A 27,906-nucleotide genomic window follows, 5' to 3' on the forward strand; every position below is an offset into this window, starting at 1 on the left:
ACTGGGCTTCGTCTCCTCCTCTGGGTAAGGAAACAGCAACACCCTGCTTCACAGGTTAGTGGAATACTGGCCGTCACGAGGGACTTCCCACACAGTGAGGTTTCCCGAGACTGTGCTCTCTGTGGAGGGCCCGGTCCTGTTCCTCCTTGCTACCCCAGTGCCCCTCACGCTGGGCAGCAGCAAAGGCTCCACGAATCTTTGTTAAATCGAAAGACACCTATGACTGCCAGGGACTCACTGTGGTCATCAGAGCGAAGGGGCCTTAGTCGGGATCACTTAATCCAGTGGTGGAGTTCAGTGTCGTAGCCTTGGCACCAGCCAAGGAAGGGTGCCCACTGAGGTTCACTGAGGTCTGTGAGCATGGCAGACATAACTTCCTGACCTCAGGAGACCACTCTTCATGGGCGGACAAACAGACTCAGGGAAGCTAAGCCGCTGTCCCCAGCTGATGGACACAGAGCAGGGAGGTGACTCAGGGCTCCAACGCCTGGGGCTCAGCCACCACATTCACCAAGCTGAAGGAGTCTGGGAACCTGATGCTCAAAATCGCCTTGACCATGCTGGGGAAGCTGTGGCTATTTGTTACCTTTAGAAAAGTCAGGCAAAAGGACAAGGCTCATGCCTTGCTCCCCCTGGCTACGTGAGGCTGGCAAACTTAGGGTGGGCGGCTATTCTAGGACTTCCTTGGGCTTCTGGATCACTGTGGACCCTCCCCAAAGAAGGTTTCCCCAGGAGGACAGACCCTCGACCACCCTGTGGAATTCTGGGGAGGCTCCTGTATGCACTCCGCAGCCCCCAGCAGTGACCCAGGCTGGGCTGGGGAGGAGCCCTCAGCACTGGGGAGGCATCAGGCCGGCCCAGGAGCTGAGGCGTCTCCTAGCCTGGACCAGGTTCTCCCCTCAAGTTGTTAAAAGTGTTCCCACCAAATGAGCAGCACTGGCTCAATGTTATCCCAAAAGAGGCGTCAAAACCCCCAGGAAGAAAGGCCCCAAGGCGAGGGCGCAGATGCCCGGGCGGAGCCCCGCAGGCGAGCTACCCACCACATCCGGGGCCTTCTGAATCTGGGAGGCCAGCTGGAGAGAGTGGTTGGCCGAGGAGAGCTGCTCCCGTAAGGTCTCCGCCTCTCGCTGAGCCACCTCTGCCCTCTGAAGGAAATGAAAAGGGGCGAAGAGAGAAAGTACACCCGGTTTAACAACTGACAATTATTACAAGAACATTCATCAATTCATGCCTGACTGACTATAATTGATTTTCCTAAACACTCAACCTAATAAATGCTCGGAAAAAAACATAGAATGTGATGGATTTTTATTTTAAACAGTACAAGGAAGAAATAATTGAGCGATTATGACAGTAATTTAACGCTAGGAGCAAGGAATCCCCTGCTGATACTAATGCTCCGGCCCACTGAATTTCCCAGACTGAATAAATACCAGTGGAAATAGAGTCTTCTGATTCAATTTCTTTCTATTCTCATAGACCGAGAAGATTTTATTGCAGGATTCCTCCTGGGAGTAATTCTCACGGGTAAACAGTGAATTAAAGACACTTTGGCCATTCTCGCCTTAAAACCAGGCGGTGCGCTGGCTCTTTACCCCAGCAGGCCTGGCCATCCCCAAGCCGGGTGGAAAGGCCACTTATTTTGTGAGGGCCGGACTTTCTTCAAACATTTTTAACCCTTCATCAGGCATCGTTTTTGAAAATCAATGCTGGGTTTTCAGCTGACCAGGACAGCCTGGGGACAGTGGAGGGTGGGTAGCCAGGGCCAGCACAGGTGGTGGCAGGAGAAACGTGTGGCCCTCCATCATCTGCTACGACCCAGGACAAGGAAACCACCTCTGCTGCAAAGCCACCTTCCCATTGCATGGAGAGGACAGCTACATCACGAGAGGGCTCTGGGGATGGGCCCCTCTGAGCCTCCACCTACCCGCCTGTGCGACGGGAACACGTGCCTTCTCCGAGGGCTGGCGAGGTCCTGCCATGGACACTCAGCATGCGGGGCATGTGTGGAGGCAGCCTCTCAGGTGGCTCACCCCGGCTTCACAGTTAGGTTTAAGACAAAGCCCCAAGGAGGGAGACAGCAGATGACGACATGGGGCACATGGACTGAGGGTGACCGCGCTTCCTCAGTCTTTTTTTTTTCAGTTGCAGATGGACCCAGACCTTTATTTTATTTATTTATTTTAATGTGGTGCTGAGAATTGAACCCAGTCTCACATGTGCTAGGCACGTGCTCTGCCACTGAGCCACAACCCCAGCCCTTCTTCAAACATTTTGCAAGTGACATTCCACCAACAGAAGAGATCAAGGAGGAAAGCCCACACGAGCAAGGCTATTTTGTTTTTCTTATCTTGAGCTGTGACAGTGTGTGTCTATTATTTGCAAAGCAAGAACACAGAGAAGTAAGCAGCTGTCCTGCCCTGGTCCTCACAGGCCCATCTACCTGGATGAGGAAGGATTTGGCAGTCTCAGTGACTGAGCGGTGGCAGCCTTACACCTAACACTCCCCACACAGATGAACCAGGACTCCCTGAGTGCAGACGCGGCTGGCAGGCGGGTGGCTGCCTGCCCTGCTGTGTAGGGAACTCTTGGGAAACCCCCTGAGCCTAGTTCATGAGGTGCCTGGCCACATGTCGGTGCCCAACATGTCCTTCCAGAGTCTCTGCTCCAAACTCAACCCGGGCCCGGCCATTGGGAAAGGTGGCCATGTGCCTGGTGTGGTGAGGACAGTGAGGGCCATCTCAGTCCTTGGCGTCAGGGCTGTGGAGGATTTCCTCTTTAATGTCAAACATTTCCCTCAGTTTATTTCCAAGTTTCTCTGATCATTGTGCCACACGCCTCGAAGTGTCGCCTTCCCTTGCTAGTCAGCTAAGCCCTCGGGCACAGCATCCTGCGACTCTCCAGGATGGAGGTGTGCTTTGACACCCCGAGTCCCTCTTGCTACGCCTGCAGGAGGCTGTTCTGCAGCCAGCCAGGTGGAGCCACTGGCCTGACTGTGGCGCTGGTTTTTGGGTGGGGCTGGAAGGCATGGGGGCGGGTTCAGGAGGCGTCACAAGGAGAGAGGGATGGCCTCTGTGAAGGCCACGGCTCACAGAGCAAGAGACCTGACCAGCCGCTGACCACCCTCCAGATTGTCCTGCGTCCAGTCCCCAAGTTCATGTATGATGGCTCCGGCCTGTCCCTTCCCGTCATGGCCTCTCTGGCTTGACCCGGTTACTTCAGCGTGGCTTTCTGGTTACTCCTTCATTTGGCATTTGGTTGACGTGGCTCATGTGGCTACACAGGCACAAGCCAGAAGAATCACAAGCATTGCAGGTGGAGGAGGGAGCGGGGGACAGGGAGAGAAGGCTGACATGCAGCCGGGACGACCCAGTGTCTGCAGCGATGGCTGCATTAGCCCGCACGGGCAGCTGAGGCACAAAGTGGTCCCCCTCCAGGGTGGTGGCACCTGTCTCAAGGTCTTCCTGAAGAAGTCACAGGGGTGATTTCTGATCTGACCCCAGACTTGGAGTGTGGCTGCTTAGAGCCACGGGGACATAGGCCACACCCCTGTGAGGCAGGCTGGCAGCAGCCCTGGTCCTGAGTGAGCAGCACTCTGCTGAAACTGGTGGTCCCGAGAGGCACCTCCTGCTGACCATCCACCTTCCTAAGGAACGGGGTAAACACCAGAGCATGGGAAGCGGAGGTGAGCACGAGGGTGAGCAGGACAGCGCTGGCCTTCTGGTGGCAGCCTTGACTGCCTGATAGAGAACAGCCACTGGGGCCGAGGACCAGTGGGGCCCAGAAACCCAGGGCCAGCTATGCCCACCACACAGTGGCATGGCCCGTCTGGCCTCTTTATGCTGTCCTCGTCTCAGAATGGATAACTTTCTAAAGGGACACCACTGGAGTCCCTAAGTGGGTCCTCAGTTATCCCCCGTCCCGCCCACCTCTGCATCCACCTGGAGGGTAGGAAGGGGCCGAGTGGGGCCAGCAAACTGAGTGACGATTCCCACCTCAGATGCTGACAGCCCAACAGTCACAGGAGAGCTTCTGCTCCCCGGCCAGTGTCACACTGGGTGATTCAGGGTGGGCAGCCTGAACTGCGGGCCCACAGTGCCACCTAAACAGGTCCATGGGAAGTGCCTGACTCCCTGATGCCTGGCACACTCCTGGGGGCCAGATGGGCGCCCTGGAGGGACACACCTGAGAATGTGACCTGGGAATGGGCAGCAGCACCGGTCAGCAGTGTCCTAGGGCAGGGCACGACAGAAGAAGGCAGGCCCGGGGCCAGCCTGATAGGGCGAGGACCAGCGGGCAGGGCTGGTGAGGCCAGACTCGGCCTGGCTTTCTCCGGAGCGCAGCCCCAGGGCCAAGGCTCAGACAGAGGACCTGTGCCAGCTCAGGCCCCTCCGGGCCTCCTCCTTAGGAGCTCTGATTCCCTGCTTCCGTTGGATGGTGATGGTGGCCCTAGGTTTCCTCTCTCCTGCTCTATGTGTTTGTGGCCATCAGACACGGGCTTGGGCAGACCCAAGAGGAGCAAGACCCTAAGAGACCCAGCAGCCCTGCAAGCTGATGGGGGACCATGTCCCTCCACGGCATCCAGACTGCTGGAGAGAGCCCCATCGGTGACTGCAGGGAGAGGTGAGGAGGCGCAGAGGAGAAACTCTGGTGCATGTCCGAGTGGTCACTGAACAGGCAGCGTGCCAGTTCAGAGCCATGGCCAGTACTGCCGGAGACACACTGGATGTTGAGGCTGCAAGGAGAGCAACACACCTGTGCACCTGCTGCATGTCACAGGCTGGGGCACGTTTCAGGAGAGCCAAAGCAAACCACATAACTCTGCCTGCCTCACAGGTCCTCCAAGTGTGTGCCTGACCTTGGTGGAAGTCCATTCATGGCGGGGGAACCCAAGGCTCCCAGGGGGCCTAAGACAGCACCATCATGTCCGTGGCTGGCTCTGTGGAAGGGCCCTGGACAGCCCGGGAGGCCAGTGTGTCCTCAGTACTAGGAGTGGCCAACAGAGGAGCCCCAAGAGAGGCCTGTCCAAGCAACAGATGAATGAAGCACTTCCCTCACTCCATGGACAGGAAGCCCAGGCCTGGGGCTGGGGATTTGCTGAACCAAGTGGGTGGGGAATGCCGGTGTCTGCCCCAGAGCCAGGCACCCTCGCCCGTGGGAACGTGAAACCTGGCCCCAGAACGCAGGGCCTGCGAGTTCCTTCTGTTCTGCGCTGCTCTGCCCGGATCCTTCTCCTCGCTGAGGCTCCACTGAGGTTTCCAGCCCCAACCTTAGCCTGAAGGGTCTTCCCCGAAGGCAGTCTTGAGCCATGAAAACCAGACAGGTCAACAGGACCAGGACAGTTTGCTTAGATGGCTTCCTCCTCCCAATGCCCAGGCTGCCCACGACTTGAACCAGGGCTGATGCAGGGAGGGACATGGCAGCCACAATCCAGCGCAGGGCAGACCTGGCGGTCCCACCTCTGCTCCTCTTTACCAGAAGCCTCGGAGTTCTACACCTTTATGGTCACACTTAACATGGGAATATTAGTGCAAGGGCCTCGACGTCGGGCCAGCAGGGGTCAAGGAGACCCTCCCTACGGACAGCTGCTGCCTGGGTTTCCATGACGGAAACCAGCACCTGAGCAAGCAAACAGAGCTTCAGGTCTGAGAACGTCTTGCTATAAACCTGGTGTGAAATAACGTTCTGTGCCAATGAACTAGTAAATCACTCCTCCTGGGGGTCCCGGCGGGGAGGCGGCTGGCGCATGGCTCTGTGCAGCTCTGCTCTGGGCCAGCCCTCGTCTGTGGGGATTGCTCCCCTTGGGCTCTGCGGCTTTCTGTGCCCTGTCACCATAGCTACTTAGGGCGCTCCTGGATTCCAGTCTTCCCACTCCCGTCCACTCTGTGTGGCCAAAGAGCCTCCAGAGCACACACCCGTATCCTGACTCCAGTTGCTCCTTGCAGCAGAGAGCCCCCCCCCCACCTGCCTACCTGCCCAGAGCCCACTGTCCAGCCCGTACCTCCTGGGACCCTGCCCTTCTACAATTGCCAGGGGTGCCGTCCTCCTCATGCCTGCTGGCCCGGGAGCTCTCCTCAAATGTCAAGGTCCAGGTCAGCTTCCACTTGCTTTCCCCAGGGGTCACCCCGTCAACATTCCAGGACTTGCAACCTGGCTACTTACTTGGGTACCATCTTGTACGAGTGGGCTTACCTATATTCTCATAGAATCCTAAACTCCAGCTTTAGCAGAGATCCATCAGGTCAGTCACCCTGTTCCTCCCTCTTATCCCCTCTGTGCCTGAACCCCCATCTCCCACTGGTGGCAAGGACTGACCCGTGCCTCCCTGAACAGCTCTGAGGACAGGAGCATATGTGCGTCAGCGCACCACCCTGCAGAGCTCTGCCAGGAGGTGCATCTTCTTACCACCAGCCTCTACACTTGGCCGCAGTCCTCTGAGTATTATGGAAAAATCCTGCCCCTGTGCCCTGGCTGGCCGTGAGAGCTTCGGGGTCAGACCACAGGGCCCATCCAATGGCCCCTTTCTCATATTTTAGCACCCCAGGTTCCTGAAGGTATTCCTTGAGCTCTTTTCAGTTACTTATTTTTATGAGGTGCTAAGAATCAGACCCAGGGCCTCACACGTGCTAAGCAAGTGCTCTGCCACTGAGCCCCAGCCCCAGCCTTGTGAGCCTTCTTTCCCTGATTTCCAAAGACCAGGAATGGCCCTGAGCCTCTAGTTTCTTTGGTGTTAGGGTCCCCCGATCCTGGCTGTGGAGTGGAGCCAGACTGTGGAGCCGCTTTCTTTACTGTGGCTTCTAGTCCAAAATGGGCTTTCCTGGGCATGGACTAATGGCCCCTAAGCTGACCACCCTCTGTGTTCTAGAAACTCTGTAGCGATGGGGTAGCCTTGAGGCTACTAAGTCAGGCTGGGCTGTCAGTGCCAGAGCTGCACCTCATGGGGCAGTCCCCTTCGGGGTTCCCTGCCAGGCCTGTCCCCTCCCCGCACGGCACTCCCCCTCCTCTGAAGAGTCTCGCAAGGCAAGTAGAGCTCCAGCTGCCGTGGCCCTCTGTCCTCTCAGAGCGTTTAAAGCTTTCGGCTGTGTAGGGTACAGTGTGAGGTCCACCATCGCTACACCAGTGCGTACAGTTCAGTAGTGTCAGCTACAGTCACCTTGGTGTGTAACCAATTCCAGAACCTTCCCATCCTACAAGACAGCACCTCCGCCTACCCAACATCCCATGTCCCCCTCCTGTCCCTGGCCTACGCAGCTGTACTTGGTGACTCCATGACTCTGCCTCCCTAGACACCACGTCCGCGGGGTCACACAGTAGATGTCGTTTTGTGGATGGCTTATTTTCTTAAAAAATGTCCTTAAGGTTCATCTTTTCTTTTCTTTCCCTTTTTCTTTTTTAAGATTAAGACATCCATGAGGCTAAGAAACCTGTTGGAGCCATACAACCAGGAGATCCAAGTTAGAGCCGTACCAAGTGTCACTGTGGAGTGGCACCTATCTCTATGGTCCTGCCTGATGCCCCTGAAGACACTTTGAGAAGGGCACCAATTGCCAAATGGCTCTGTCACCTGAGAATGGCCTCTACCCCCCTGAGGTCAGTTCCAACAGAGCACCTGACGCTTGCAGACTCAGACTGTTGGCCGAGAGACCGGGGCTTACCCAAAGGTGCCAGCCCAAGGGGGCCATGCCCATGGCAGGCCTCGGGGGAGGCTGGGAGGAAATCTGAGAGGTACAAACACAACCAGGTGACAAAGATGATGCCCTCCTCTCAGCAGCTACTTCTAACTCAGGCTCTGCCACGTGCGGCCGTGCGGACTGAGCTGGGGAGGGGCTGGCGCAGCAGGGCCGCCATTGGCAATGGCAAGTGCTCTACGACCCTGTTTCTGGGTGTTCCAGGTGGTCAAGAGCACAGCCTCCAAAGTTAGACTTCAGGGATCCAGGTCTGGCTCTGCACCTGACCAGCCACTAAACTGCTTTCCCACGTGTATGGTGGGAATCCCGACAGCACTGACCTCAGTGGACGGCCATGTGGCTGAGGGGACCGGGCCTAGGCAAAAGCCAGGGCTCCAGAGCTCTGACTAGAGCCGGGCCACTCACCCCGCATGACTCAACCCCACCCACCCCTGCCCCATCAGCCCTGGATCCAGGGTGGGTGTAAGGCCCAACAACACACCAGTGAAGTCCCGAAGGGCTGGCCCGGTGCTGGAGCTGACTTTGCCGCTCCAGCCTGTGGGGGAGGGGACATGTGGGGGAGGGACATGGAGGCCTCCCCAGTGCTGGCCCTGGCCTAGGCGAACAGTGCCCACAAAGGTGGGAGCCTGTGGGGCCTCTGCAGGGTGGGCGGAGACTGTAGGGAGCCTGGAAAGCGCTCTGCTCCAGGGGGTGAGGCAAGCATGCTCCCTGGGCAACCCGGGGCCACCCAGCTGTAAAACTGAACGGGGAGAAGCCGTAGCTCTGAGGCCCACCACTGCTGTGGCTGCTTCTCCCACAGTGAGGAACACACGTGGGGGACTCCTGCCCTTCTAAGCCTCGGCAGCACCACCGTCTGCTGAAGGGAGGTGCTCTGTGACCTGCAGAGGGCAGGGGTGGGGTGGCTGGACTGTCTGGGCGGCTGATGTTTGGAACCCCCTGATCCTGGGCACCTGTTCTGTGATGGGCATTTCCCAAAGGGCATGTCTGACTACTGGGCACCGGGAAAGAGGGGCTGCACCCAGCTGCCCCTCCAAATCAATAGACTGTACCCCCTGGAAGGTGGCCATGCAGATCACTCTACCATGTGACTCTACCATGTGGCTCTCTACCACATAACACGTGCTGCAGGGACAGAGGGTCTTGAAAAAGAAAAAGTAGCCCTTCTGGAGTGGACATCCCCGTGGGATGACCAAGATGCTCCGGTCATAAGCAAACCTTTGCCAGGGAAACGAGGCTGCTAGTCTCACGTGTTTTCCAATGTCACACAACATCACCATGAGACCGACACGAGACCGACGTGACACCATTAGGTAAAAACACCAGAACAACCAGCCTCCGAATGAGCACGAGGCGGCCGGGTCGGCAGGACGGGCGCCGCTGCAGTTCTGTGCCAAGGCCTGCTGAGAGCCTACCTGGTTTGCTCTTTCCAGGTCAGTCATGATCATTTCGATCTCGTCGGCCCTAGGAAGGTGAGAGGAGAGAGGGGGTTAGCTGGCGACAAGGCAGGCCCAGGAGTGACACAGGACAGGCTTTCTGGCTCTGCACCAGGCAGGACACCACATTCACTGGGCAAGGTGGGATCCCGGCACAGGGGAGGGGTCCCAGCAGCCACAGGTAGGAGGTGGGCTCCTGCTGGGGGTGGCCCACCTGTGGTTTCATTCTTCTGATGACCTTGTGTCTGGGGAGCAGGGACCCCTGTCCTGGAGGGGCTCCTAACCTTCTGAGGGGGGGGGGGTCAGAGCCAGAAAAGGTATAATACCCTGTGTCCTGCTAAGCAGAGCTCTAGCTAGAGCACTCCAGGGAGACAGGGGCGCTGTGGGGGTAGGGACACGGCCTGGCTCACTGTGCCCCAGCTTGCCCCTAGCAGCGCAGTCTCCAGGGTCTTGCTTTTGTGTTTCAGAGTCCTTCCTTGGGCAGCGTGAGGCCACACGCGGTCCTGACACACACCACCATGAGCGAGGAGAGCAGTCCCTCAGGGAAGGCTGCCAACACCCAAGGCCTGTGGCGGCTGGAAGAGGACACAGGATGAGTGGCTGTGACCCCAGAGAGGTGCCACCATGTCCTTGGGGCCCAAGACAACATGATGGTTACCAGCCCTGGCTGGGGCTCTGGTCCCTGTTCTGTGTCCCCGTGTACCTGGGCACCCTCTGTTGCCCACTTCCACTGTGCCACAGCTTTCCCACACCCAGGCTCCTGCCCTCCACCCAGCCTTGCCCAGGGCTCATTCCCATGGCCCTGTGTCCCCACAACTTCCACCTTGAGCAGGAGCCAACTCTGCTCAGGCCCTGCAATTCCCAGCCCTCCCCAGTCCTTCCGGGTTCTGTCTGAGGCTGTGGCACACGCCCTCTCCCTCACTGGAACCCCCAAACACGGTGAGCTCTCTGAAGGCCAGGCTGAGTGTCTCCTTGGTACCTGGTCCCTGGACTTGGCCCTGTATCTGGAATGGGCCAGAGGCCTGCATGTGCCACATGCCAGGCCCAGGCAGGTCCACTCCCTGGGACAGCCCAGGGCACTCAGGCAGGCCTGAGACCCACCTCCCAGTCCCAAGGAGGCGTGTGCTGCACAGGGGACCCGCCCTCTCCTCACACTGAGCAGGCGCACGTCTTCAGGTCCCTGGACTGCCCAGTGGTCCAGGCCGGGGTTTCTCCAGCCCACCTCTGCACACAGGGATCTGAGGCAATCTTATCAACTCCCAGTGGCCTGGCGGGTGATGAACACCTTGGGATCAGGTTCAGTGCATTGTATCTGAAATAGTAGCTACTTTCAGACTGGCCCGAGTAAAGTCTGGAACAGCCGTGGAATGGCCTAGTTAAATGGAGCTATTTTTAGGACGGGTTTCATGGAGAAGGCAGTGTCTCTGTGAGATAAAAACCCAACTGGGCCCCTGCTATGAGGTGCTGGGCGAGAGCGGACGGGGGCAGTGGGCTAATACACGGAACAGTCTATGGGGCCATCCCACGCCCAAACTCCACGCCCTAGGGAAGAGCTGCCGTGCAGAGATGTTCTAATAACCACGGAGGATTAAAACCCATCATTAACGAGCCAAGGGTCCTAAACATGAGAAGAGGAAGATCAGAGTCCAGACGGAAAGCCACCTCCTGTCCCCACTGCCTGAGGATGAAGGACGCAGAGCTGCACCCCAGCAGGCACAAAAGGAAACAAAGCTATGACTCCTCTCAGGTGAACTGCAAGTTTCGCACACAGTTCTGAACTTTAATCAGGCAGTTCTTCATTGGCAGTTCAGGAGGCCCAGGCCACATGGCCGATGCCCCAGACGTCCCGGACACCCCCATCTGCTCACTGGTTGAGTGTCTGACACCTCATGCCTTATGGCGCCAGGAGGCAGGCAGAGACCCAGACGTGGTTCACGTATCTCGCCAGTGCCGCAGACTTAGGAGAACCTATGCCACGTGTGGCTGCCGAGCACCCCAAGACAGACCTGCAGTGAGAGGGCAGAGCCGCCTCTCCCTCCCTCAGGGGCACCTGCAGAGCTGGCTGCAGAACCTGGGAGGCGAGTGGTGTCCGCTGGCCTGGGTGAGCAGAGGCCCGAGTGCATGTCCAGGCAGGCACTTCTGTGAATCGCTCCCATTGGTCCTTTGTGGGCTGTTCCCGAGTCGCAGCTAACCTCCCTGGGTTGACAATGCTTCCTTTGCTCTGTTTGAGACTCATCGTTCGGAATCGAGTTGCTTCTGTCCTTGGCGTCACTCAACCTTTGTCTTCTATTTTGCTCTTTTCCTGCAGCCTTCTGGAGGCTTCCTGAATAGGGCCTGAGTGCTTGTGGGCTGTGCCGCCACTCAGGGCTGTACCCCCCCTTCCTGCTTTGCTCCTCTAGGTCCTCTCCAAACCTGTTGTTTCCACCTGGTTCATTTTCCCATTGAGCCTACCTTTTGCTTTACCTGGTTTTTTGAGTCCATTTCTCAGCCTGATTTGTTCTTGTGGCCTATCTGTCCCCTCAAGTCACATGCACCAAGGGGTGTGGGATCTTTCAGAGGACAGCCATTTTACCTCTGGGCTCTGATACCCTGGGGAGAGCCAGTGACCCCTTGGGGCAGTGGGTAGGTCAGGGAGGTCAGAGAAGTGAGCCCTATTGTGAGTGCCAAGATGAACGGAAGAGAAAGACGCACAGCAGGGGTCCGGCAGGTTTTGCTGAAGAAGGAAGGGAGGGCCTCTGGCCCCCAACTGCTCACTGATGATTCCCCTCAGCTGCCCCTCCACCAGGAAACCCTCCAGCCAGAGCTGGGCCTCCCCTTCCCTGCCAGGGGCAGCAGTGCCAGGAGGAGGCCTTCTGGGTGCAATCCCCATCCTGGACATCTGGAGCAAAGGGTTGGCTCCCCACCCCTTGTCTGGGAGAGCACCAGGAAGAGGAGTTCCAAGAGGCTGGCCTCACAGAGGCATCAGGGCTGGGCTGGGGTGCTGAGGGCTGGGAGTGGTGCCCCCATAGTTTTGGGTCAGGGGGCCCAGGTGGGCTTGGGAGCTCCCCTGCAGATGTGGAGACTCTGGCCTTGGCTGTTCATTAGGATTCTTAACATCTAGGAAACTATGCCTCATATTTCTGAAATATTTCAAGTCACTTATAAAAAGTTAGTCACATTTAAACAGGAAGGTGCCTTCTCGGCTGTCTGCAGCAATCCCTGGAAATGAATTTCAAGTTTTCCATCTACAGGTCAGTTTAACTTGGGTTCCTAAGCAACTGCCGAACTGACCAAAATACTGGGCGTGCTAACGACCTCTGCCCTAGCCTTTCATGGGGACAGCAGCTCCTGTCCTCCCCCAGCTTTCGGAGGACGATGACCACCCTTGAGCTTTGCCTCGTGGGGCAGGTTATTCACACCAGGTACGGTGCTGACAGCTGGGCCCGGGGGCTGCAGCTCCTGATCCCGAAAGGAGACAGTGTGGGGAGAGGGGATCCCGCTGGAGAGCCTGAGTTCAGGTCATCTGCAGGATCCCTACTAATTTTTTGGAGGGGCATTTTTTTTAAAGGTCAAAGAGAACACAGCTCGCTCCAGCCAGGTGGGAGCTGAAGTGCAACGGGCGGCAGGAGGCGCGTGGTGCGGCCCTGGCACCTGCGAGGCTGGACCAAGAACGGCTTCTCTGTCTTTAGAACACACTTGCACACCAAGCGGCCACCCACACCTCCCAACATCCACCCTGCCAGACCCACACCCTGAATCAGCAGGACGAGCGCACCCCCAGGTGAGAATCAGCAGGACAAGGGCACCCCCAGGTGAGTATCAGCCACCAGGAGGGGTCCTAAGGTGGGGATGATACACCGTGGCCTCCCCGGCCCAGCCTCCAGATGCACTTCTTTTCATTCCGCAGGCTCCACGGCCGCCCACCATCTGGAGCCTGACATTAGTCTAAAATCATTTATTTTCCAAAGTCCGTAAGAATCGCACATATTGTTTGCTCAGCAGAACGATTTATTATAAAAATCTAGTTCCCTTACCTTTTTACGAGCTGACAAAACAGCTTCCCCTGATCTATTAACCTGGGTTGCATTATGCTCTGCTCCGACTCCAGCGGCAGATAATTTCAGTTTGGCCCGGAATATATAGTTCATTCATCCGCTCCCTGCACATCATTCCAGGGTATTCTCTGGGCGAACACACAATTTTTATGAGGAACTTGAAAGGACGTGGTCAAGGTTGATGGAAAGGAAATTATACCCACGCTAGACACAGTGTATTTCCTTTCACATGCGCCTCCTGAGTGCTGGCGTCCCGCACCAGGGCAAGGCTGTGTGCACTTCAGTACCCAAACAATCACAGTGCCACCAGGAGCTGCTAAAACAGAGAACACCCTGCCCTCCATATCTGCACATTCCACATCCGCGGGTTCCACCAACCATGGATCAAAATATTCAGAAAACCTGCACCTGTTCTGAACACGTACAGACAGACTCTCCCCTAGATGCCATCCCCCCAGTGACGCAGCACAACTATTTACACAGTGACTGCACAGGGCCGGGTACTGTAAGTCACCTAGAGACAAAGTGCTATCCCAGTATAGATTCTGGTATACCTGGGGTCCCAGAATCCATCTTCTTGGGTATAAAGTGACAGAATGACACCTGTGTGTCTATGGGGCAGCCGAGGGAAGGAACAGGACGGTCTTCAAGAGCAGTCAAGTCAAAAGCCAAAGAGGCTTGGTACCAGATTGTGCAGTTGTTTGGCGTCAAACAGAGAAATATCTAAAGATGGAATCTCCCTGCTTTAAAGAAGATTCCCCCCTAATATGTCCAGCACACACTTTCCTCAGCACACCTCTGTACCAGGGGTGAGTCTGTGGCTAAGGTAGGTCCTTCTCCTGACAACCTGTGGGCCAGGCTGGTGCAGCCAAGGGGGCTCAGCCGGGTGAGCTTGCTGGACCCAGCTCAGGTGGGGGGGGGGGCAAGGGATGGGCCAGGGGGTTTCTTGGTGGTGGGGCTGGAATCCCCTCCATGGGGAGATTCCCTGGCCACGTGGGAGCAGCTGGGAAGGGTAGGGACAAGCTGATGGCAAGCTGATGGGGGCACAGAAGCTGGATGTCACTGGAAGGAAGGGCTGGCCCAGAGTATATCTATCCCTCCCTGATGGGGTGGGGTAACGACTTGGGAGGCCAGTCGTGCCTGCTGAGCACCTTCTGGGTGCCACAGGAGGGGACAGATGTCCCAGGGGGCCACATGCTTTCTGGCTAATGCAGGAAGGGACACCCTCAGCAGATGTGCACTGCCCCCCTACTCCTGTCACCTCGCTGGAGGGCATGGGGTGGCAGGTACAGAGACACTGTGATTCAGAACAGCGTCGCTCCAGGAAGAGGGACAGGGCTCTGCAGACACAAGCAGGGACCGTCTCGCAGAGGACAGGACATTCTGGTCCCTGAGGATGAAGAGGAGTTTGCTGGGCAGAGAGCGGTGGGGCCGAGGGAAGTGCTGTCACTAGAGAGGAGAGCTGACCACACGGCGGGGCCTGCTGGGCTCCATGCCAGCTCTGCCGTCACTCCATGGGTTTTCATGTACCCAGGTCCTCACCTGCACCCAGGTCAGTGTGGCCCAACCCTCCAGCGTCTTTCACTTCTCATGAAAGATGGCACTGTCTCAATTCCAGGACCACCACAGACACGAGGGGGATGGTGCCCGGCCAGTGCCCAGCGCACCCTGCGTGGCTGGCTCTGGGCTCTGTATGTTTTCATTTTGTTAAAGGAACATCCAGCCTTTCCTATTTTATTATGACTTTTTAATAAAAGATGGTATTGATTTCATTAAGTACCTCTTCAGCATTTATGGAGCTAATGAAGTGGATTTTCTCCTGACCTGTAAAACAGTGAACTGCACCTGCCCTCTGCCCCACCTGGTTGTGGTGTCCTGTGCGTTTAATGAGCTCCTGAGTTCTATTTGCTAATATTTTATTTAGTTTATTTTCATAAATATTTATATATGAGATCGGCCTTTGGTCTCTTTTGTCTTGTCTTGGGTGAAGCCACAAAAAACATCTGAAAGCGTCTCCTTCTCTGCAGACAGGAGGAGGAAGCCATCAGGGCTCGGATGCATCAGCCCAGGCACATGGCGCCCATGCCCACCTGCTGGTCCCCACGCAGGGCTGCAGGCCTGGTTCCCCGGCGGCCCCTCCCTGCCACCTTTGCTCCAGAAGGCAGGTCCCCACCACGTTTTCCTGGGGGTTCCTGAGCAGCATCTCCATAGGGCGACATTTTCAGTCCCAGTCCCCCAGTCACAGCCTGGCATGATGTGACTGGGGCCACGAGCTCCTTTTCGTTTCTTCCTCTGAGAGAGACCCATCTTGCAGGCAGGGTCCCTTCAGCCCTGGGGTCAAGACACCGCAGGGAGAAGACAGTGAGTGGAAGACTCCAGAGCCACCTCCCACGAGCACCTGAGCTGCTCTCCCAAGGTTATTTTCCACCTTTCAAACAACATCTTGTCTTCCAAACAAAGACGCCTGAGTGTGGGGTGCATCCTCATCAGGGCCATTGTGCCGCAGGTTCTTTGTTTCTTGGAGGCAGTTTTTTTTTTAAATCTTTTTGTAACATCCATTTCATGTAAATTTCTTCTGTAGCTCAATCAACCATCAGCCTCTCAGTTTCCTTCACTCTATTCTGTTCCTTGAAACTGCCATTCCTGTCCTCACCTTCCAGCTCTGTGGCCTGTCATCTCACCAAGGGACCTCAGCTTTAGTGGACTTCTGGAAGGCCTCCCACAGCCCACTTCCAACCGTCCACTCGGATGGCCTTCAGTGCACTTCTCCCTGTCTGGAAGTGTCTGCTCAGGATCGGCTACTGCCTCACTCACTGCTGTCATCCCAGAGACTACAGGAAGTGCTTTCCAAATACCAGGTGATGAAATATGCAAATTAAAATGCAATTTATCAATTATATATGCAGAGTGCTCCGTGCCACCTAAAGTCCAGGCTCTCTGGGCGAGCACCAACTCACTGGTGAGTGCGTTGAAGGGCGGAAGGCAACAGGACTATCTGCCAAGCTGCAAACCTGACTTAAGGTCCACGGCCATCTCTGCACAGGGGAGCGGGGCACTCGGCAGTCTTTGAAAGACAAGGTGAAGACAGCTGCGGCTCCAGAGTCCATTGGACTGCAGGGTCCCCATGGGGGCTGGCCTGGGAGATGGGAGAGGAGAGGCTTTCCTGAAGGCTCTGGCTTGTAGGACTGGCCAGGTCCTCCACTGACCATGCCAGGTTGAACGGGCTCTGGCAGCTGTGGAGGGGAAGGTGACATTGCTTGGCATCCTCTAAGCCCCTGCCTGGCTGCAGGTGTCATTTCAGAGTGACCCCATGGTTTCCGGTGGGAAACAGCTACAGAGCTCAATGCGAGGGGCAGCCTTCTGGAAATGGTGATTTTCATTTTTGTTGGCAACGACACTGTGTTGAGGGAGAGTTAAGTGGCGGGAATATCACCTCCGGTCCATCTGCTCAGACATGAACCGCAATTTGTTCTTTTCAGGACCATTATGTCAAACTTAAACGATATCACAGTAACAATTAAAAGGAGTTTAGTCAGGCCTCATCTTTTCAATCCCAAATGGGAAGGAAACCGCCCTTCATGCCCCCACCTTTAGGGGACCCGCTGATTCAGTGGTTTAAATGAACTCTGCTGCTAGCTGTGTCTGAGTCTAGCTGGGGGCCGAGGGAGCCCCAAGGCCCACATGGCATAACTGCCCATCAGTGCCACAGAGGACCCCTCAGACAGGCTGGCTGCTGCCCATGGAATGACCCTCAGTGTGGTCAGAAGCCATCTGTGACAGTCACTCAGACTTCAGTTGTCCACAGGCAGGGGCACAGGACAGCTTTGGCCCTGAGAACTGGTTCACAACATGCATAGCTCCTGCTGGTCACGCTCCCAAGGCCATCGGGGGCCTCTGGGGATAAGTGTCGGATCCATCTTTGGACACTTCTTGCCACTGCCTGGAGCTCTAAGGGAGGCAGCACACAGGAAAGAGAGGAATATCTTCTTTCCTTCATTCAAGTGCCATGGAGTCACAGGATGATGGGGTCACGAAAAGCAAAATCAGAAAACCTGGTCTGAATGGCAGAGAGCCCGAGGCTGGCAGGGAAACACTGAATTCTCCCTTCAGTTCTCTGGCCTGGGGCAGGTCTCTGAGCAGTGGGACCTACAGGAGAGGCCTTTGGGCACCAAGCACACAAACACAAGAGTCCTGGCTGCTGTTGGGTACGGGAGTCTCCTGCCTCTGGTTACAGCTGGCTTCCAGTGCCGGAGGCCACGAGGAGATAATCAGAGCCACCCAGGAAGTCACGCCTGGCCCCAAAGTTCCATCCTGAATCTGATCAAGCCTCTACATTCAGCTACAAATTTACAGGACAGGAGAAGACAGAGGAGCACCCTGAGTATACCTGGGGATGCGATTAGCAAGACCCAGATAGGGGGAGCCACTCTGGTGTGAACGACCTCATTTCACTCAGAGTGTGAGGCACAGAACAAGGGAAGGTGGGAGGTGGGGGACACGTCTACAAAATGAACAGGACTCCAGGGCGTTGGTATTCCAACCAATTCCAAGATGTGGCTCTTACCTGGATTCTGATTCAAACAACTTCAGAAAACAAAACAATTGCATGATGTTTAGGGCAACTGGAAACTTCAAGGTTGACCAGATGTATCTAGTAATACCAACAGGTTTTTAGTACTGTGGCTACAATGACAAGAGGCATTCTTTGTGGGCGCGTACTTGTTCAACTGCTTAGAAATGACCTAGAAGGAGCTTCACAAGTCAACAGGAGCCAGGCAGGTGAGACGGACTGGCAGGTGGCGGGCTGTGTAGTAGGTAACCAGGGGCCAATGGCACAAGTGTGCCTGCTCTCATGAGTTGAAAATTAACATACAAAAAGTAAACAAACGCCCTCCAGTACAGGTTCTACCGAGTTTGGTATCCCTCCATTGCTGCTTGTTGACTATAAAGTCTGTCCTGGTGTTGACTGCTGGCAGAAATGAAGTAGTGAGACACAAAGACATTTGGGCACCAGATGGAAGCATCTAGAAGGATGTCGCTGCACTACCCTGGGAAAGAACGTGGACAGGAGGCATGATCCAGTGTGGGAAGCCCAGCTCTGCCCAGCCCACCCTGATACTCCTATACTGAGCCTCTCCCTCACTAGTCTCAGAGGGGAAATGTACACAGCAAGCACCTCTCTGAGGAAAGGTGATTTTAAAAACCACATATATCTATTTTTCTTTGACACAGAAAAAAGACTGTTAGCTGAGAAGAGAGAATGGGAAGAAAATGAACCCTGGAAGAAACACCCAGGTCCCAGGCCACAGGGCCCAATGGTTCACTTCCCGCACCTGGTGGCCTGTGCCTACCTCCACGGAGCCTTGGGTGACGGGCTTGTCCACACTGCAGGACTCATGGCAGACAGCAGCACCAGCAGGACAAGAGGCCAGTTGCTGCCACCTTAGCTCAGACTGCAAAGAGGTGCCCTACGAGGGCTGATTTCCTGTCACACGTCACATCATCATTATTTTGTTAACAGCCTCCTTCACATAGTTAGTGCTGGACTCTTGTTTTGCCAACCTTGCCAGCAGCTGGGGGGTGCCTGTGGGGTTTGGCTCCCCTGTCTGGTCTCCGTACCCCGGGGGAACCTGCCTCTGGCCAAGAGGCACCAGCCAAGCTTCTGCTACCCGAGAAAACCCACAGGACTGCAGTCCTGGTCCTCCTCCCCCCCTCCCCTGCCTTCCAAGGATTGGGGCAAGACAGTGACAAACGGCCCACGGGGAGCAGCTGGCCTATGGCAAACCGTGCTTTTTCTCCAAAATGAGGGTCTCTAATTACCTCCTTTCTCCCCTAAGCACTCCTTGGTGGGAGCTGCCAAGCAAGGGGCTGGTGGCAGGAAAAGACCGCCACCTGCATGCTCCTTGTCACTCTCAGCTTCTAGGCTCGTCCCCTCCAGCCTTCCCACCACACCTGTGGCCTCAGAGTCACTGAGTGTCCTCCCCTGCCCTGCACTTCAGGCAGTGCGGTCCCCTTCACCTCACAGGGCTGGTCGCGCAGTGGGGCAGGCGACCACGGAGGCAGCGTTGTGTCTGAGGACAGCAGCCTTCCTGCCCGCCTAAGTGCCTTTTTTAGGGTAACTTGAAGATGAATAATTCAGCGGCTCCTATGCCACTTGTGAAGTGTTAGACAAACAACTCAGATAGGCCAGACTTGCTGGCCCCACGAAGACCGTCCCTTCCCTTCATTCTGACCTCATCGCTTTGACCACACGTTTCAGAGAACGCCCTCCATCCTGTGCACTCACTAAGACACTGCAGAGGAAGCGCACGATGCTTAGATACAGGAGGAAATGGAAAGGTTAATTGCACAGCAAGTCTCCCCGTGGCCAAGACAGCGCGCTGGGGACCCCGCAATGCCCGCCGCTCAAAACCCAGGGAAGGAAACGTCTTGGCCACGTCGGGCTATGGAGTAATTGAGATTTTTATTCACATCCAAGCCTTAAGAGTTGTCTTCCCACTGAGGTCCGCCGTTCACCCCCACTCCACTCTGAACCTACGGATTCCACGCCTTGTCTTAAAGCCACTTCAAACACTTCACAGTAGGTGCGATAAGAATTCTAAGTAAAGAGGACAAAAATCAAATGACCTTCCTGGTTTCCCTCTAGAATTTGTTTTGGAAGGACTTGCACTGGACAAGCCACACCCCTGTCCTATGTTCATGGCTAGATGAGCACGGGTGAGAGCCTCTCCCCACCAGGAAGACACAAATGTCAAGTAACTGGCTTGAAGCCCCGGCTCGGCGTTGTCACTCTGGACAGGAAATGGATTTGATCAGTTTTCAAATGACAGGGCTCCCCAGGGTTCCCCTGCAAAAGGACCCCAGATACTAGTTGATAAGTTTCTGAGTTTAGTAAAAATGAAAAAGGCAGCTAGATCCTTTAAACAGGTGATGAGAAGAGTGTTCCTGTCTATGTAGGTCACCTCCTGGATCTACCTGGCACACCTCAAGTTTTGAAAAATATTTACCATATGCTCGGATGAAGGGTTCTTATCACCACTCGATAATCCTGCCAATGGCACATGCTTTCTGAAGGCAGCAGAAACTCTCTGGAAAATCCAAGTATCTTTAAAGATACTTGGTAGGAATTTGTAGGTTCAGAGTGTTGTAGAAGAGCCTGGGCTTCACCAAGGAGGGAGGGTCCTGGTGACGGAGGGTCATTTGTTGCTTTGATGGACATGGGGTGTGGTGACAGTACAGTGTGGCAAGAAAACTGGCACGGAGCATTCAAGAGGGTTTCAGGAGGGCTGGGTGCTTCTCCACCTGAAGGTGGTGTTCAGTAATAAAGGGGAGACGCACTGCAGGTCTGAGGAGAAGACTCCAGATAATGAATTAGTGCATCTTTGTGAATAGGCCAGAAAGTTTATGACAGGGACACTGTAAATCTGAAAGCGAGAATCAATAATTAGAGAAAATATAGGTTAAGATAAGAGTTGTATCAGTGAATATGGGCAGGACAAGTTCACCCCTAAAAATAAAATACGTATTTGAAGAAAATGCAAACTCTAACAACACGTAGCAGGAAGGTCCTTTGAGCAAGAAGGCACAGACTTGACTAGATTTTTAGAAAGGACTAATGACGTTCAGATTCCAAGCCACGCTCCCTAGCACTCCATGCAGTCAGGAGAGGTGGGTGCTGCTGCGGGTCAGCAACAGGCACACTGCCTGAGCCCCTGCTAAGTGACAAGGTGAGGAAGTCCACAAAACACGGAAAATAAAAATGGAATACAATGCAGTATACACAGGTGTAATTCTGTTGTTAACACGTGGGACAGAAAGACCACGTCCTGGTCAAATTTAGGGTGTGGGGTTGTCGCTGGAGCTTGTGGTGAATGGCAGAAAGGACAGGGATTTGAAACCAAGGGCCTCCATTTACTGTTGTCCTAAAAGGGTCTGAAGTCACCACCTGCAGTGATGTGATCACACGCTCACAGAACCCAAAGACCCCCAGCAGCAACTGGGCAGAGGTGGCCGGGGCCACAGCAGGGCCCATGTTTTTTTGGCAAAGACAAGAAAATAATCAACTTTCACACACCAGTTATTATTAATATCTGGAAAATGAAATCAACGATCTCTCTCATCTACAACAGGGATATAAATATTAAACATGTGGGAATTAAAATAACATGGCATAAATTCCACCTATAGAAAATCGAATTATAAAATGCTACTGGCAAAGAAAGCTAATGATGACATTTCTTATTTGCGGTTGCATTAAATATAAATAAGGGTAAATTTATCTCTGAAGTTAATTTATAAAACTTGGTAAAATGACAAGATGCATATGGAAATATTAGGTGGGCTTTTAAAAAACCAGCAAAACAACAGTAAACTAGTTGTATATGACATGAAAATAGAAAACAGATATCTTACCAAAATTGTGTGGAGTTTATTAGAATGGAAAATTAGACCGCTAGAATGAAATTGCAGACAGAAATCAGACGTGTAATTATTTATGTCTGAGTTGTCAGATGTGAAGTGCTGGTGGAAGAAATCACAGGACCACTGGGCGAACTGAGGGTACCTTGAAGAATGATAAACAGACAGTGAACTGCCCCTTATGCTATCAGACACGGTTAAGTCATATAAAAAAAAAAAAACCAAGAAAGTAGATTAGAAAGGAAGGACCGGGCTGGGGATGTGGCTCAAGTGGTAGCGCGCTCGCCTGGCATGCGTGCGGCCCGGGTTCGATCCTCAGCACCACATACCAACAAAGATGTTGTGTCCGCCGAGAACTAAAAAATAAATATTAAAAATTCTCTCTCTCTCTCTCCTAACTCTCTCCTCTCTCACTCTCTCTTTAAAAAAAAAAAAAAAAAAAAAAAAGAAAGGAAGGACCATTTCCTATTATTGAGACTATATTATTAGAAATGATGATTAAACTGATGAGTCCTATCTTATTCATAGATAAAGTAGTCCCTTGGTATCCACGAGGCATTTGTTCTAAGAAACCTGCAGATACCCAAATCTGCAGAGCCTCAAATCCCTTTTAAAAACTAGGTAGTATTTATATAAAACCCAGGTACCTCTTCCTGTCGACTTTAAAGCATCTGGGGATGACCTACAATTGCTGATACAATGCAGACTCTATAAATAACTGCCCTACTGTGTTGTTTAGGGAATAATAATAAGAATAAACTCTGTGCATCTTTGGTACATATACAACTCTTTTTTTCTGAATATTTTCTATCCGTGGTTGGTTGAATCTGTGGACAGAACGCAAGGACATAAGGGTTGGCTGCACATGATTCTCCTGGATAACTAAAGCCACCAAAACTCAAGCAAAAAGAAAAGCAAGCGATGGGTAAAGGTGATAAGTGGCTCCAACTCAGAGCACAAGCAGAACTGCTGGGCAGCTCCAAGGCTTCAGGGAGACACACGGCCATGAGCAGAGGCCATGAGCCTGGTGCCCGAGAACCCACGGAGCTGGGTACCACAAGGCTGCACCCAGCACAGTAGGGAAGACCCTGAGGTCTGAAGGAAGCTGTGCTTGCTAGAACCCAGTGCTTTCTGGAAAACACAGATAAGGGCAGCCTCAGGTCATGCAGTGTGGGGTGGGGCAGGAGGGGACCCCAGTCTCTCTGCTACTGTGGAAGGGTTCCTTCTTCCCCTGGGGCCACGTGTGGGGGACAAAACGGCATCTCTGTTTCCCTAAGAAATTTCTCATTCTGAAAAAAGTATTTTCAGGAGTTATTTTTCTAAAATTTGTTACAGAACCCCAGAAATCACCAAGATGCCTGTAAACCGAGCATGGTGACCTCAGCTTTAATTCTTCAAGAGAAGAAAATAAAGTTTCAGCATGAAGACTGCGGGCTAGTGGATGAGAGATGTAAAATGGGGTGAAATGATGTCAAGTCACGCCTAAAGGACCTCGAGTGGCCTCTCCTCTGCAGGCTGCTTTATGCTGGGCATAGCAACCTGACACCTGTGTGCCCAGATGTGCCCTCCGAAATATGCATAAACCTGTGTGTTCTAAACCATCTATGCAGTGACCAAACTCACAGCTCAGACTCCCTTTATTGCTGTCAGACAGCTGTGCCATAGGCAGACCTCGGTCCTAGGAGCCCATGCACAGCCCTGGGAGCTGCCAGCTTCCACGAAGATCCAGACCAGGTGTCTGAGGCATGGCTGACCCAAGCCCTGGCACAGCAGCCTGGTGCAGGAGACCCGTTAGCCCCGAGGAGCTCATGCCACAGGGAGGCAGATGCTGCTGCAGACAGCACTCTGTGGCCAGGGGAGGCAGCGCGGCTGCCCAGGGCTCTCTCCGAGGCAAGTACAATTGGAGGCGAAATCTGGTCTCTGCACAGCACACACTCTCTGTGCTGCATCTTAAAGTGTATTTAACTAACAATTTCCACACAGACTTTGGTTGAAAGATGCACACATTGGAGAAGACGTTCAAGGGGATATTTTAAGCTTGGTGACTTGGCACTTCAGAGAAGAGGAACTACAATGTGAACCCGTGGCTCTGCGGGCACCAGTGTCCTGTGGGAGGCACTGACCCCCAGGGCCCTCTAATACAAGGTCAGCAAAGGAAGTCAGTTTGCTGAGTTTTCTCCACGAGCACTAGGTTACGAGGCCTGTTCCTGTTACAGAGGGTCATGCAGGCACAGGAGGGTACAGCGGGGAGGTGGCGGCTGTGCCTGTGGGTGAAGGGGCCCTGCTGGGAGCAGGCAGGCACGAGCTGGGGGATGGCCTGGAATCCGAGTGTGGGGCACTGGCTTCAGCGCACCGCAGGGCCACGCAGGGCCACAAAGGCGGAGCTGCACACCAGGCTGGGGACTTTTCTTTGGAGGCAGGAGAACAAGGCACAGAAAGTTCTTACACAGGGCAGATTTAAATGGGATCAGGTCTACATTTCAGAAAAAAAAAATACTTTTAGCTGATCCTTGGAGGAGGACAGATGCATCCAGGAGAACCTGGCAGCAGAGAGATGTGAGATACTGATGACCATGAGGCCAAGAGATGAAAACGAGCCAGGATCGAGGCTGTGAAGGGGAAACAGAGACGTGAGGTGTGCAGGACAGACACCTTGTGGAGGGAGAATGGACCTGAAAATATAGAGCTTTCTTGGCTGGAGTATTGAACTATTTCTTACTGATTTCTAAGGGTTCTTTATATATGTAGTAGCCCTCTCTGCCACAGGCATTGCAAATATTTTTGCCCATCCATCTTTCTTTCCCTCCCTCTCCAAAGAGCTTTGATTTCCCTTTGTGATTTCTACTTTTGGCATCATGCTTAAAAAGACCTCCTCCGTCCCTATGATATAAATACCCACCTAAAAATTTCTCCTAAGTGATTTTATGGTATTTTTAATCGAAATATTTAAAACATCTAGGCTTTCATTTGCATAGGACTCAGCTCTGCTCTATTATTTTCTACACAGTTTATTCTCCTGTGTGTTGAAGACTTCGTTCTTCTCTAACTTTATTTAAACTCAAGTGATTTTTATATACAACTTTTTCTTCTTAATTTTGAAACCTTCAAAAAATACAGAAAGCTTCCTGAAGAAAATAACAATCGACCATATGCCCACGAACAGAATTAGCCACTTAACACAACTGGTCTCTTTCCCATTGTCAACGGCAAGTTCTGGACTTCTAATTACACTTGGGCTTTCCATGGAAACTGGAAAGCACCCAGGAATCTATATATTCTGTAAGTCTTACAAATTGTAAAGCTTTTTTTAAGGGTGGAAAGATCACTGAAATGCATCAAAGTAAAAATAGTCACACTTAAAAAGAAATAAGAGGAAAGGTAAAAATACATGCTAGCCAATAAGATTTCAAGAGTATATTCTACTTCTGTGCTCCAGGCTATTTTGAGAACATTGCAAACAGCACGTAATTTTGAATTTTTCTCCCAACTCCTGAGGGTTACCTTTTCGGAAATGAGAGGGCACAGGCGCGGAGGCTTGGGGGTTAATTCTTCCTAATGTCGAATGCCCCCGATCCATGCTCTGCTCATCAGAGCATTAAATCTTAGGCTCAGGAGAGCATTGCCATAAAGCTCTGCATTAAAAATTCATACCGCAGGCTGCCTTGAGCGCGCTCTAGCTGGAAGGAGGGCGGCGGGGAGATATAAGACACCCCACTGTCTTTCTGGCAATTAGAGACATTCCTCAACAAACAGCACCTCAGGAAGAGAGCGCCAGGCAAACAAGCCGCGAAAGAAATCAATGGCTTCAATTACCAGTCTCGCCCTCGCTTCCGAAAGGAAGCTCCATTCTTCAGGCTGGTTCCACAAAGTTCTTGAAACTGCGCCACAGGTACCAGGACGAGGCCAGACATCCTTGAGGGCGTGTGGATGTTCGGCACCCCTCCACCTGTCCACCAGCCCCGAGAGCCCAGGGTTCCAGCCAGGTGGGCCCAGAGCTCTCCTGGGATGGGAGGGGACACATTTGTCCTCATGTTTGTATGTTACAAGGCAGTTGCAGCAGAGTTCCCATCTCCAGCTGACTTGAGGGGTGCACTGGCCGAGACGTCCACAGCTTGGCAACGGCTGACTGGGCACTTCTGGTCTTCAATCAGAACCCACCTGGCAACCAGGTAAGATTTCAGGATTCTGAGCCCCACGGGAAGGTGACAGGGTCAGGGCAGAACACCCCAATCCCTGCTGTGATAAGCCAACCAGAGACCCTGTGACCAACGACCATCCACAAGACAAACGAGTCCCCGGAGTGAGAGAGACCTGGGGTGGGGACACAACAGGGGCCCTGTGAATCTCAGCAGGTAGCAACACAGCCACTGCTGACTGAGGACGTGCTCACAGACTCTCCGTGTGACACCAGCTCTCCTAAGTGGAGACTAAGGCCTGGGTGAGCAGCCTGCCCAAGGTCACTCAACTCATGCAGCCAGGAATCAGGGCCGTGTGAGCCCAGGACCGGGGCTCTTCCTAGCGAGGTTCACTGTCCCCCTGGGCCCTGGGAAGGCCTCCCTGCAGGCCATTTCATAAACAGAGGCAGTATCTGGGGCTCTGGGAAGCACCTGGGAGATGAAGCACTGGAGGCTGGGAAGAGGGCTGGCCCTTTGATCCTGCTAGCCACCAGTTCCATCTTCTCGTTTCACTAACTGGGACAGTGCTGCTGCCCAGGGAGGAAAGTATTAGGCCGCCCCTGGGGTCAAAGCTGGGACCAGAACCAGGGCTGCCCAAGGCCAGGCCAGGCACCACCAATGTCCACTAACTTTCCCCAGCAGTGGTCTGGTCACGTGCCCTTGCTGAGTTCTAGGCCTCCACGCCCACTCATCTGAGGACGGCCCAGAGAAGTCCCCTTGAGATGTCACAGCCACTGATCCAATAAAGACATAAAAAGAGTGAGGACAAAGCTTCCTGGTGTCATCCCACAGACTCCCGAACAACAGGGAATGCAGGGCATGAGCCGGGGGCACCCCTACCTGGCAGAGGCCAGGCAGGTGCACGATGCTTTTGAAGACCATCTAAAGACACGCAGGAAAGAGGTGCCACATGTCAAGCAAAAAGACCGACATCAAAACTGCCTGCCAGTGATGCCATCGGTAAAAGAAAATTAAAGACAAAGTCAAACACACAGAGGAAGCTGGAAGGAGACATGCCAACGTGTAACAGTGGTCCCTCTGCCGTGGGGTCACAGGGACCCTGCTGTCTTCTTTGAAAAAATCTTTTTGAGGTTTTTAAATTCTGTACCAGAGACACGACTGGATTTTGTAAATAAAAATAATGGATGTTATGTAACAGGCACTGACCTTACTGGCTGGGGCACCAACACGCCACGGGGAGGACGTTCCTCACTTCTGCCAGCCTTCCCTCGTCCCTTCACGGGACCCGGACAGTGTGAGGCAGGTCACTTTCTCCTTTGCTACTTCTGAAGCAAAGATGCACTGAGTCACAGTGACCGGTGAGGCCAGGGCCCTGCAGTGACAGCCAGGGATTCCCCTCCCTCGGTCAGAACCACTGGCCTCGGGGAATCGGACTGGGGCAGAAGGTGGTGAGAACGCTCCGGGGCTCTGGCCGCCTTCTTGGACATCGAGAGCTCACCTCTCCAGAGTGCAGGTGTCCTTGCCGGGCAGGCTTCGGGTGAGCACTGGACCTGCTCGGCTGTGCTGGGCCCTGAGCTGCGTGCTGTCACCATAAAGGTTCACGCTGACCCGCTCGTTCTGCAGGCATCTCTGCTGGCGATGATCAGCACCCGGGGAGGGACACGAGGAAGGCCGCTTGCTGGCCGCTTCCATGTGCATCGCAGGATGCTCCAGCCCCAGCCTCTGAGCCACAGGAAGGCAGGACCCTCACCGCCCAGCTACGGGTCACCCAAGGCCACCTTCACCTACAAGGTGACATTTCCCCTCCACAGTCTTTGTGCTCTTTTCAAGTCCCCCAAGATTTACCTTGATGATAAATCAGAAAAACTTTAAGGATCTCTAAAAAAGGTAAAGTACTGTAAAAGCAAGGTAGGCAGGTCCCAGCTACCAGGTAGGCTGAGGCAGGAGGATGGCTGGAGCTAGGAATTTGAGACCTGGGCCACATAGTGAGACACTGTCTCAAGTAAAGAAAAGAAAGAAAGAAACCCAAACTCAGGTGACCATCTGTGAGTGGTGGCTTCCTCTACCTTACTCTCCCAAAGAACACTGGGCGAGGAAGGCCACTTTATTACATTCACGAACTGTGTGAGCTGTGTTTATGAATATGTCATAGCTGCGGCCTGTCCCTGCTCAGGGGTCCTAGGGCCTGACCCATGTC

At 53.9% G+C, this 27,906-nt stretch overlaps 1 protein-coding gene across 18 annotated transcripts in view; it reads right to left on the reverse strand.

Moving 5' to 3' along the window:
- CUX1 (cut like homeobox 1) overlaps positions 1–27,906 on the reverse strand; it is a 317,448-nt gene that overhangs the window by 80,067 nt on the left and 209,475 nt on the right. For all 18 annotated transcript variants that reach the window (XM_081297058.1, XM_081297057.1, XM_081297056.1 and 15 more), the window contains 2 exons: positions 9,101–9,149; positions 1,041–1,145 (listed from right to left, as the gene is read on the reverse strand). In XM_081297058.1, the coding sequence (XP_081153184.1) occupies positions 1,041–1,145; positions 9,101–9,149 (154 nt within the window). The remainder of the gene's footprint in view (positions 1–1,040; positions 1,146–9,100; positions 9,150–27,906) is intronic.

The sequence above is a fragment of the Spermophilus citellus genome, assembly GCF_964194105.1.
Source record: "Spermophilus citellus genome assembly, chromosome: 6".
NCBI classification, from domain to species: Eukaryota; Metazoa; Chordata; class Mammalia; order Rodentia; family Sciuridae; genus Spermophilus; species Spermophilus citellus.